Raw genomic sequence first — 13,159 nt, 5'->3', positions numbered from 1 at the left:
AGATACCGTTCAACAGAATAAGTGAGTTTTCTTGGTGTCTTTCTAGTTCAGAAAGTTTAGTCAGTCAGCAGCACAACTAGGCTCGGACCTGGTACTATGTTGATGTTGCTAACATTTGCACCCACGTTTCGGCAGCGAAAGTTCATAAAAACGGATGACGGAAAGTTCATAAAAATGGATAACAGTAATGGATAACGGAAAGTTCATAAAAATGGATAACGGTAATGGTGAAAATGATAAGTTGGCCTTATAAGTGCCAACAGATATTCAAGGTATAAGTAGATGAAATGAACATAAAAGGGGTCTTATTTTCAACTAAAGTGTACTGCAGATGTAGGGAGTTGAAACATTTTCTGAATGAGCTAGTTGGCCCCTTTAAATAAACGGGTATCTATTCATACAGTGAGATCGCCAAAGTTTAATAAACTGAAAATGCAATAACTGTAATTTTGAAGTAGATGATGTATAGGACATGTGTCACTTGTGTCTTGTGACTTATTGTAAAAATGATATAAAGGGTTCAAAATCGCATAGTTACAAATATAATAGTAACTTCATATGATAATATTAACCACTGGTTATTTCAGAGAGGAAAAAAATGGGGACACTATTGCTTCCATTCGGGACAATACAACACAGAATTCGGGACCACTGGGGGACACAAAGAAAAAAAGTTAATTTCGAGCCCTGGTTACGTCGCTACGTTTGCATAAACCTTGGCGCGAATATCGAAGCAAAAACAACGCGGAAGAAGCAGCAGCAGCAACAACAACAACAACAATAATAATAAATGACTTCGCGTTTGTACAGCTGCTGCTTCTCGTCGCTTAAAAATGGCGATCTTTCGCGGTCTTGTTATTGTTGTCGGTCTTAACAACTCCGCCCCCCCGCTAACGTAAGCGGTTCTTTCGTCTGGCCCAGCAGAGAGTTGGTGCTAGCCTGGAACCGGTTTTTCTGGCCCCAGAGCCAGTTCTTTGTCAGTGGAAACAGAAAACCCGGTTCCAAACTAAGCACTGGCCCCGAACCAGCCCTGGAACTGCTTTGGTGGAAAAGGGGCAAGAGCGGTGAACCCCTCCCTATCTTTACTTCTGACAGACTTCACCTCTCTGGGATGCTCTTTTTATACCCAATCGTGTTACCGACTTGTTGCTAATGAACCAAAACAACATTACACAACTTCTTGTTGCCCCGTCCCAATTTTTTTTGAAACGCGTTGCTGCCAACAAATTCAAAATGAGCATATATTTTAAACAAACCGCATACAATTCCTCAGTTTCAACATTTGATATCTTGTGTTTGTACTATTTCCGTTCACATATAAAGGTTTCCATTATTTGCAAATCTTCACATTGTTTTTATTTACGTTTGAAAACAGCATCCCAACTTTTTTGAAATTGGGGTCGTACTATTTAGTTTAACTTTTGTACAAGCCTTGGATAAAACCCACATACTACGTATTGTTGTTTTAGTTCACTATTTTAGTCCAGCACCCCCCTCCCCCCCATCCAGTCCTTTAACAAGGCATTAATTACTGAACTGATGGCTGAGTATTAAATCGGGTCAGACCCCGAGTGCGCAGCTCACCATGCGCGAGGCCTGACGTGCAATGCGGTAGACGGTCCAGCCATTAGCCGAGGCTTCGAGCTGCGGTCGAATCACCGCTTTCACCTCGGCGCTCAGAGACGACTGACTCGCTACAAACACCACTGTGGCCAAACACACCTGAGCAAAAAGCAAAGCAGAAGACCCCATGAAACATTACCTATTACTTAATATTTAAATAAACATTACATTACACACCTTCATAAAGTGTTAATTACTTTCTAAAACATGACTTGAGGAAGCAATTTATTTCTGTCAGTGCAGACACCAACCAAAAGTTCCTGCTGTTTATCAGAGCTCCTGTGAGTGGCACTGCTGTACAGCTCCAGGAGATTTCCCAGCATGCTCTCCCCCAGCACCGGCAGCTGAGTGACGATGGCAGCCAGAGCATGGCAGATAGCGATGCACGCCGAGTCACAGGAGTGGTGCAGCTGGGCCAAGAGGAACTCTACACACACCTGACTGAGGAGAGGACGTGCCCTCAACATCCGCACCAGACACACCAGCACCGTCTGAGAGAGAGAGAGAGAGAGAGAGAGAGAGATTAAAATCTGAACTGGTACTATCTATAAACATGTTCATTATTAGTATGAGTACAGGTCTCCTTGTAATAATTATGACAATACATTTATAAAATCAGTGATTAAATAAAGTACATTCCACTTTGAGAGAGAGAGAGAAGGATAGGTAGTTTGAGAGTAAAATAAAGAGCCGACAGCAAAAAAGGAGAAGGGATAGAAAAAGAAAGGTGAGACGGGAATGCAAGCTCAGAAGAAAATGAAAAAGAGTGGAAGGGGGGAGAGAGAGAGAGAGAGAGAGAGAGAGAGAGAAAGCACACGTGAGAGAGAGAGATATTAAGATCTGAACTGGTACTATCTATAAACATGAGAGAGAGAGAGAGAGAGAGAGAGAGAGAGAGAGAAGGATGGGTAGTTTGAGAGTAAAATAAAGAGCTGACAGCAAAAAAGGAGAAGGGATAGAAAAAGAAAGGTGAGACGGGAATGCAAGCTCGGAAGAAAATGAAAAAGAGTGGAAGGGGGGAGAGAGAGAGAGAGAGAGAGAGAGAGAAAGCACACGTGAGAGAGAGAGAGAGATATTAAGATCTGAACTGGTACTATCTATAAACATTTGAGAGAGAGAGAGAGAGAGAAGGATGGGGAGTTTGAAAGTAAAATAAAGAGCTGACAGCAAAAAAGGAGAAGGGATAGAAAAAGAAAGGTGAGACGGGAATGCAAGCTCGGAAGAAAACGAAAAAGAGTGGAAGGGAGGGGGAGAGAGAGAGAAAGCACACGTGAGAGAGAGAGAGAGAGATATTAAGATCTGAACTGGTACTATCTATAAACATTAGAGAGAGAGAGAGAGAGAGAGAGAGAAGGATCGGTAGTTTGAGAGTAAAATAAAGAGCTGACAGCAAAAAAGGAGAAGGGATAGAAAAAGAAAGGTGAGACGGGAATGCAAGCTCGGAAGAAAACGAAAAAGAGTGGAAGGGAGGGGGACAGGGAGAGAGAAAGCACACGTGAGAGAGAGATATTAAGATCTGAACTGGTACTATCTATAAACATTTGAGAGAGAGAGAGAGAGAGAGAGAGAGAGAGACAGAGAGAGAGAGAGAGAGAGAGAGAGAGAGAGAGAGAGAGAGAGAGAAGGATGGGTAGTTTGAGTGTAAAATAAAGAGCCGACAGCAAAAAAGGAGAAGGGATAGAAAAAGAAAGGTGAGCTGGGAATGCAAGCTCGGAAGAAAATGAAAAAGAGTGGAAGGGAGAGAGAGTGAGCACACACAGAGAGAGAGAGAGAGAGAGAGAAAGATTAAGATCTGAACTGGTACTATCTATAAACATTTTCATTATGAGTACAGGTCTCCTTGTAATAATCATGACAAGACATTTATAAAATCAGTGATTAAATAAAGTACATTCCACTTTGAGAGAGAGAGAGAGAGAGAGAGAGAGAGAGAGAGAGAGATAGAGAGGTAGTTTGCAGGGATGAGAATGAAAAATATTTTAAAAGTCTGAAAAAACCGGGGCGGGGCCTTGGGGGGGGCCCATGGGGCTAATGATTTTTGGCTATTTTTTTTTTTTTTACCCCAAAACCATTAATTTTATCAGCAAAAAGTTGCAATGTATTTGGAAATAAATTCCCCTTCTTGGTGGACTCCCAGGTGAAAATGATTAATATGGTACAAGAGACTTGTTTTTAATCAATTCACATTTGATGATTTCAAAAAAAAATCAATACACCTTTTAATATAAACGAGCTCTACAGTATTATATTTCTGCATTTTAGCTATTCATGTCTTTGAATACTCTAATCCTTTAAAATGAAGTGCAAACCAGAAAAAAGTTCTATCATATAATTCTCTTAAGCTTTCTTCTGATGTTATCATGGTAGCAGGAGGTCTTGCATATTAAGCAGGCAACATTCAACATCACTCATCACTTCCCTTTCAACTGCTGTGTGGACTAACTAGGATTTATCTGGACAGGATGCTGTGTAATGTAATACAGATACCATACGGTCAATCTGAAGATCGAGATGGTGATTTTGAATTAAAGAACAGGCGTGTACAATGGGCATTACATATTGGAAATTTTTTTTTAAATCAAAAACTATAAGTTCATCTCGGCCTAAAAAATTTGGGCAGACGCTCCTGCACGGCACATCCCAGCAATTGCTGAAAATTGCATGATTGCATGAAAATTGCATGAAATGAGCAATAAGTAGGAGAGTTATACATGCTATCATACTTAAAATTTCATCAGAAATATAGATATGATACTATGATTCTCCCCAACATGGTACATTAGATAAGCTAACCCCATTTATAAAAGATACACACTTATATATGACATGTAATTGATATATTTTTGGGGGCGCGCGCTCTCTCTCTGCCGTGCCGGTCCTGTAGGCTGCACTGACTCAATACAACTGAAAACTCCGGTCCTCGAGAAAAGAGATAAAAGCCCGCCCACACTGAAAGCTGATTGGCTTATTTTGCTGAGTAACCCAATCAAGATGCTCTTTGTCTGGCATGCGCTACATGAACAGGCACACAGGCAGTGTTGCCAGATTGGGTGGTTAAGTGCATTTTGGCGGGTTTTGAACATATTTTGGGCAGCAGTATTTGGCAACACTGCACACAGTCTCCCTCGCGCACCCCCTCGCGGGCGCACATTCTAAAATGCGTGATGCAGACCTTAATGTTGCGCGCGTCTATCAATATGCAGGAGACTCCTGGAACTTCCGGGAGACTTGGAATGTCTGAGTTATAAGGTGACCACAGATCGTTAATCATACCCCCCCCAAAAAAAATAAAAAATAAAAAATTCTCAACGGATTTACATCGATCTCAAAAACGATCATTTTGGTATGAAAAAGTCGGAAATCCGCCAATCGGCGGAAAATTCTCATCCCGGAGTTTGAGAGTAAAATAAAGAGCTGACAGCAAAAAAGGAGAAGGGATAGAAAGAGAGAAAGGGGAATGCAAGCTCAGAAAAAAACGAGAAGCAAGAGCAAGAACACAGCAAAAGAGTGAGGGAGAGGAAGATGGAAAACAGTAGAGAGAGAAAGAGAACAGGTGATCATCAGCCATAAAGTGCAAAGAAAGCAGGAATGCTGTACTGCACACTTTAATGTACTTTTTGAACTGTAAACTAAACAATATGACTGTACTCTAATGAAGCACATCAATGCTCGTGTTAATACTGACAAAACTACCTTTTTTTTTAAATAAAAATTGACATTCTATGGGCTGAAAATGGCTTAAAACGCCACCTACTGGTTAAAATAATCCTGAACCTTGCAAGGCCGATACTGACAGAGTTGCTCATGTGGAAATGACCCTAACTCATAACTACGTCATCGCTTGTTGACCGCAGCGCATTACGGGTGATACCCAGGGTCAGTTCCGCTGTATTGTTTACTTTCACCTTTGCCAAACACTGCATTGTTCTGTCTGACCGGTTTTAACCGTGCTCCCTAAAGTGAATTCCTGTGCGCCTAACTGTGTCTCCACAACAAAAAGACAACACCTCGTTTGAGATTTTATCAGCTGCCAGTTGAGAAGAAGAGAAGAAAGAAATGGAGAAGTTTAATCCACAATTAAAACCTTCGACCTGAATCGAAATGGACGAGTGTTTGTAGTTTACATTTCTCTGGTGGGAAAAAGATGGACTTAAACTGGGACCCAGTTATATTTCCACGGTCTGCGGAACGACCTTCGGTTATAGAAGATTATAACAATCGACACTGTTCATCGTCTGAAACTAGCAATATTCTAAAGCCTGTAAAACAAAGAAGCGTTCTTCGGACTTTGCCTCTCAATGTACCGAAGCACTCAGCAGCCGAACGAGCCTGTCGGACCGATAAAACTCCCAAACCATCAAGGGTTCTCTTTCGGGTGTGGATAATATTCAGTGTACCTCACTAGCAACGTTTGTTTAATAAATGCATTTATATCGAACATGAGACGGCAAATCAGCGGGTTTCCAAAGGTTTTTTTCTTTTTTTTGGTAAATGTTTCTGGATATCAAGTTTTATTTAACTAATCACTCGTTTTGGGCGGCACGGTGGTGTTGTGGTTAGTGCTGTCGCCTCACAGCAAGAAGGTCCGGGTTCGAGCCCCGTGGCCGGCAAGGGCCTTTCTGTGCGGAGTTTGCATGTTGTCCCCGTGGGTTTCCTCCGGGTGCTCCGGTTTCCCCCACAGTCCAAAGACATGCAGGTTAGGTTAACTGGTGACTCTAAATTGACCGTAGGTGTGAATGTGAGTGTGAATGGTTGTCTGTGTCTATGTGTCAGCCCTGTGATGACCTGGCGACTTGTCCAGGGTGTACCCCGCCTTTCACCCGTAGTCAGCTGGGATAGGCTCCAGCTTGCCTGCGACCCTGTAGAACAGGATAAAGCGGCTAGAGATAATGAGATGAGATCACTAGTTTTGATAAGACACTCTGAGATTTGATGATGTTGTACAGTGTGGTCGACTTGGTCGATCTCTAGGTTGTCCGAATTCTTGTCACTTACAGCATGTCTTACCTTCTCGCCAAGCTTGATTTGGATTCCAGTTTTCCTGCTGTAAACCCTCGATGTTATCCACCTCTTTAAATCACCAATTTCATTGTCTTTCATGACAGAGCACGGCAAAATCGCTCCTCACACATCGCGCTCACATAAAATTAATCTAACACCCGCTATACTGCACAGCTACCAACCCCGGCTATCGCCCATAATGCATTGCGATAAACAAGTGATGACGTAGTTATGCTTGAGGGCTATTCTCCACATCATTTAAAAAGTTAACACTCTAACCAGAGGTGGGCAGCCCCTCTCTTTCTACCCCCATGCTTGTGTGGGAGTCTGTAAAACCACACTCATTTTCAAACATGCCTCGCATCTCCACATTCCCGTCTAGTTCTAGTGTAGAACTAGCATGGATGATAAATACTCAAATGATTAAAATTATTTAATTATGTACATTAAAAGTGTTCTAACAAATATGTATAGTACGATCCAATATCACTACATTGCATATTTGGAAAAAAGTATCAAGAGAAACAAAAACGCTGAAAAAAAAAATCCCGTTTATGACAAAACATACTTAACGTTAAAAGCCGATACGCAGAACCTTTATTTTTAAAATACATTTCTGAGTGGATAGTATCTTCATCCTTGACTCTTGTATGCTGCATAAATGGGAATAAAAAATATATATATTTCTGAGAGTTACAGTGCCTTGAAAAAGTATTCATACCCCTTGAACTTTTTCACATTTTTCCACCATACAACCACGAACTTAAAAGCTTTTTATTGAGATTTTATGTGATAGACCAACACAGAGTAGCACATAATTGTGAAGTGAAACCAAAATTATAAATTTTAAACAAATAAAAATCTGAAAAATATGGTGTGCATTAGTATTCAGCCCCCTGTCCTCTGATACCTCTAAATACAATCCAGTGCAATCAATTGCCTTCAGAAGTCATCTAATTAGTTAATAGAGTCCAACTGTGTGTAATTTAGACTACGTTCAGACTGCACCCTGAAACGACCCATATCCCATTTTTTTGCCCATATGCGACCTGTATCCGATTTGTTATTGACAATCTGAACGACACAGATCCGATTTTTTCACATGCGACCCAGGCCGCTTGGATATGTGGTCCTAATTCCGATGCATATCCGTTATTTTCACATGCGACTGCAGTCTGACCGGACAGGTCGCATTCATGCGACCTACGCGTCATCAACAAGAGACAAACGTCACTATTCTGCGTTGGCTAATCCCGCCTCTTTGGTGGAAAACAACAACATTTGTACAGTTTTCAGAATTTAAATAGACTTTTATAGAATTGATCAAGCTAATGGTGGATTTGGTAGGGACCTGGATGTTGATCTGTTAGCCTGATTAAATAAAACAGTTTCTATAACTGATTTATAACTTAAACCATCCTGTATTACAAGATTATAAGATTGTTCTGGAAATTTCCAGTAATTTGACACCTTCGGTCTCATTAGTCTGCTGCCCACATTAATCAGATTATTGTGTGAGTTCCGCCGCTGCCACAAAAACCACATCGCCAGGTCTCGCCTCATCTCCATAGCAAACTGCACTGGTGTTTCTGCACCTTGAGCCAGCGCTGAGAGAAGTTGCAGAATTCAGCTGGCTATAAACAATCTAAATAAATATTTATAAAAATGTACAAAAAGTTTATTAATATGACGAAATAAATATGTGCAAATTATTAAGCCTGAATTAAGAGTTTGGTAATACAGCGGCCGTATCCCAAATGACTGCCTACTGAAGCTCGAGTGCACTATATAGAGTTTAAAAATCCATTACTTCCTAGTAACATGTAGTGCACTTATATAGAAATTAGAGACATATTTAGGAGTCAACCCTCGTTACCAGGCTACACGTTTTCATTTCAGTTCAGAAACAAAAACACACACGAGACCTCACACTTTAACACTAACCAGATAATTAAACAAACAAATCATTAAACATTAAGAGTGCGCTTTTTTTTTGTTTACGTATTACGTAGATGTGCTTATTACGTGTGAATTTGCGCATGCGGGACACTTTTGGGTCGTTTTCCGTTCATATTGGAGATCGCATACAAGTCTCATATAATTGGTAATGTGAACGGCCTAACAAAAAAATCGGATTTCACAACAAATCGGATATGGGTCGTTTCAGGTTGCGGTCTGAACGTAGTGATACTCTCAACATAAATACACTTGTTCTGTGAAGGCCTCAGTGGTTTGTTAGAGAACACTGAAGAACAAACAGCATCATGAAGACCAAAGAACTCACCAGACAGGTCAGGGATAAAGTTCTGGAGAAGTTTAAAGCAGGATTAGGTTATTAAAAAAATATCTCAAGCTCTGAACATCTCAAGAAGCACTGTTCAATCCATCATTCAAAAATGGAAAAAGTATGGCACAACTGCAAACCTACCAAGACATGGTCGTCCACCTAAACTGACAGAGCGAGCAAGGAGAGCACTGGTCAGAGAAGCAGCCGAGAGGCCCATGATCACTCTGGAGGAGCTGCAGAAATCCACAGCTCAGGTGGGAGAATCTGTGCACAGGACAACTATAAGTCGTACACTCCACAAATCTGGCCTTTTTGGCAAGAAGAAAGCCATTGTTGAAAGACAGGCATAAGAAGCCATGTAGGGGACACAGCAAACATGTGGAAGAAGGTGCTTTGGTCAGATGAGACCAAAGTTGAACTTTTTGGCCTAAATGCAAAGCGCTATGTGTGGCGGAAAACCAACACTGCTCATCACCCTGCACACACCATCCCCACTGTGAAACATGGTGGTGGCAGCATCATGCTACGGGGATGCTTTTCTTCAGCAGGGACAGGGAAGCTGGTCAGAGTTGATGGGAAGATGGATGGAGCTAAATACAGGGCAATCCTGGAAGAAAACCTGCTGGAGGCTGCAAAAGACTTGAGACTGGGTAGGAGATTCATCTTCCAGCAAGACAATGACCCTAAACATACAGCCAGAGCTACAATGGAATGGTTTAGATCAAAGAATATTCATGTGTTAGAATGGCCCAGTCAAAGTCCAGACCTAAATCCCATTGAGCATCTGTGGCAAGACTTGAAAATTGCTGTTTACAGACGCTCTGCATCCAATCTGGCTGAGCTTGAGCTATTTTGCAAAGAAGAATGGGCAAAAATTTCAGTGTCTAGATGTGCAAAGCTGGTAGAGACATACCACAAAAGACTTGCAGCTGTAACTGCAGCAAAAGGTGGCTCTACAAAGTATTGACGCAGGGGGGCTGAATACTAATGCACATCACATTTTTCAGATTTTTTATTTGTTTAAAATTTATCATTTTCGTTTCACTTCACAATTATGTGCTACTCTGTGTTGGTCTATCACATAAAATCTCGAGCATATCCAGCGGAGAAATCAAACGGCTGGGCCACTCATTCTCCATTTTCTCCATACTGAGTAATCCGCTATTACTGCTCGGCTCAGGCAATTCCTAAAACCCGGGACGGGACGTCACTGGTTTTAGCAACAACCTCGGGGAGGTCACTGCCCGAGCGATAATATGTCCCGTTCCATCCTGGGTTTTAGCAACAACCCTCAGCTCACACTCCGGGAGAACTGGTACAACTGAACTTACTTTCCCTTTCTTATAGTTTTCTTTTCCTTTAATTGTTGGTACTGCACCGTTTTTCCAATACGGGCCTATAGCCAACGCTCCTCAACAGATCAGAGGTCTCATACGAGTCTTCAGTAAAATGTGCAGAGCGATGCGCCCGTGAACTTCTTGGAAAACGCGTCCAAATCTTTTCAGTTTGAACTTTCTTGGGCCATGAATGCAACCTAAATCCACCTTCTGTCGTGTTGCTGCACCCGCCAACAACACATCTACGTGGCATGGCGATAAATTAGCTCAAAATGGAGGATCGGAGTTGCAGTCAGCTCTGTGTTTTAGTATAGCGGAAATGGTGATGAGACCGATAGACTTCCTGCTGTGACGTCAAGGTTATTCATTCAGACCGCTACCGATATGAATCACTTTAAATCACAAAAATTGCAATATTAGATTTATTGTTAACGCTTAAAACTATTCCTGTGCCATTCTTGAGGTCTCAAGGCATTTATAAACAAAAAGTGAGGCCATGGCTCTGCGTATCTCCTTTAAGATTGAGACTATTTAAGCTCTCCAAGCGCATTATTTAGGTTGAAGTGGTTGGGACAACTGTTGAATATGAACGAGGCCGCAATCACATGAACTTATGCGTGTAGCATAAAATATTTACATTAATTTGCATTTTATACTTCGGCCATAAATTTCTAAAATGTAATTTTATACAAGTTAGAACCCTGAACTCAACTCTCTCAAGTATAAGGAGTGTGTACACTAGGGTGGTCCCGAAATGTATGGGAAAAAATTTTTTTTACCAAAACATTCCGACCACCCTACCATTTTTTTTACACAGGCTAAAAGAAGGCAACAAGCAAAATTTCAGAAAAATTAATATTTAGAGGTGCCACACGAGGTGGCAAATCGGGTTAAGCCATTAACATTAGTTGGTGCGTAGACCGTTGCAGAGAAGATCTCAAACCCCCAAAAAGTCACAGTTCTAGAGGGAATATGCCACTTCTATGAAAAAGAAGAGGCAGGAAGAGTTTATAGACTGATAGAAGGTTAACTTTCATGCACTAAAAGGTTCTTAAACAACGAGTGCTGATCGTAATATGCTGATGAAGTTGTGGATGTTTTTCTTTCTATGTTTTTCACATGGCTAGCAACAGTAATACAAGTAGTACCGGTGGTGCAAAGCACAAAACCAGAAAGGACGATTATGTTTGGTTAACTGGTCCCACTTCCAAGGAACTGTCTGGGAGAAAGCTTCCTTCTGCTAGGGAAGTCCTTAGTGTGTTCTTTTATCTCCACAAGATACCGTAATACCGAAGGGTTTAGAAAATCACAGACAAGTAATAGCTATTGTTACTTTGAACGCAGGAAGTTATATTACTGTATTGTTTGTATTAATATGAAACAGTTAATAAGCCACATTTATTTTATATTGTGTCTTGAGTGAAAACTTTAATAGCTTTGTGGCACCTCGAAACATTGTTCAATCTTAACCAAATTTTGCACAATAACTTCTTTTAGGCCAGGGCTTTTCAAAGTGTGGGGCGCGCCCCCCCTGGGGGGCGCCAGAGTTCTTCAGGGGGGGCGCAACGTGAGAGACAAAATGGATCGGTTTTTAGCTGTCTATGGTTTTTAGTACCTAAAGCTACAGTGAGTGAGGAGACAAAGTCTGGGCCAAGCAAAAAAACAGAGCCTCCAGGATGTTGCGATTTGCAACTTCAGCGCAAATTCAACCAATCCCCACGAATTCAGGGCGGTGTTGCAATTATATCCAATCACCGCAACTTTCCCGCAAATTTGACCAATCGTTGGCGTCGTCTTGAGGTGACGTCGACAAACTACCTTCCGCCTTACTTCCGTGTGTTCAAGAGAAGCAGCATGCGCGTCGTGTTGCCAGATTGGACGATTTCAAGTGCATTTTGGCGGGTTTTGAACATATTTTGGACTGGAAAACGTCAGCAGTATCTGGCAACACTGAAGTGTGTTATGTTTACAGTGAAGGACTGTGTGCACTTTATTTTTTTTTTTTACTTAATACAAGAAGTTAATGGATGCCAACATTTTTGCCAAAATGGTATTTTATTTTCCATTGTTTAGGCAGCTTCAGCATCATACTGTGAGATTCTGTGCAAATTGTTTTTTTCTTCTATGAAGCCTGAGCCATTTATTTTATTAGTTTATAATTATTGTTTAATTTAGTCTTCAGGAGAGACTGCCTGCACACAGTACTAGTATTAATAGGTTTTTTTTTTCTTACATGAAAGCTGAGGCATTTATATTATATTTTAAGGTAACTTCATGTTGTGCTGTGAGGTTCTCTGCACTTTAACTTTTGAACCAACAGGAGCATTTGGATAAGTAAAGCCTATTTTTCTGCATTTTTGTAGTCCTGGTAATCTTTTATATTGGTAAAGTTGTTTATAGGACCATTTCTCTTTGTTTTTTTAATCAATAGTTTTTCAGTAATAACTTAATATTTAACATATCACTCAATTTTAATCACAAAAAGAGAAAATCGCAACAATTTCTCGCAACTTTCACTTCCTCCCGCAATGTAATCGCAGCAAAAACCTAAAAAACACCGCAACTTTCATCGCAATTTTTTGGAAACCCCCCCCGCAACATCAGACATTTTAGCCCACAACAATCACAAAAAAGGCCCGCGGAATCCTGGGGGACTGGAAAAAGCAGGAAGTCTGACCACGATTATTTAAAGTTTGGATTTTCATGGACTGGATCTGAAGATGCTCCACTGCCACAGTGTGTTGTCTGCCAAGAGATGCTAGCTAACGATGCTATGGGATGTTTAAAATGTGTAAAACAAGATGTTTTAAAAAGCACAGATGTTTAAAATGTGAAAAAGAAAAAAATAATGTGTACAACAACCATTTTTTTAAAAATACGAATGGAACATTAAGTATAGCAACAACAAAAA

At 40.9% G+C, this 13,159-nt stretch overlaps 1 protein-coding gene across 1 annotated transcript in view; it reads right to left on the bottom strand.

Annotated features, from left to right (window-relative positions):
• Positions 1–13,159, bottom strand: part of ints7 (integrator complex subunit 7) — a 123,834-nt gene that overhangs the window by 54,763 nt on the left and 55,912 nt on the right. The window contains exons 11-12 of the mRNA XM_060917893.1: positions 1,875–2,114; positions 1,585–1,722 (exon numbers count right to left, since the gene is read on the bottom strand). Of these exons, the coding sequence (XP_060773876.1) occupies positions 1,585–1,722; positions 1,875–2,114 (378 nt within the window). The remainder of the gene's footprint in view (positions 1–1,584; positions 1,723–1,874; positions 2,115–13,159) is intronic.

The sequence above is a fragment of the Neoarius graeffei genome, chromosome 3 (genome assembly GCF_027579695.1).
Source record: "Neoarius graeffei isolate fNeoGra1 chromosome 3, fNeoGra1.pri, whole genome shotgun sequence".
Taxonomy (NCBI): Eukaryota; Metazoa; Chordata; class Actinopteri; order Siluriformes; family Ariidae; genus Neoarius; species Neoarius graeffei.
This window is presented reverse-complemented; position numbering and strand designations above follow the sequence as displayed.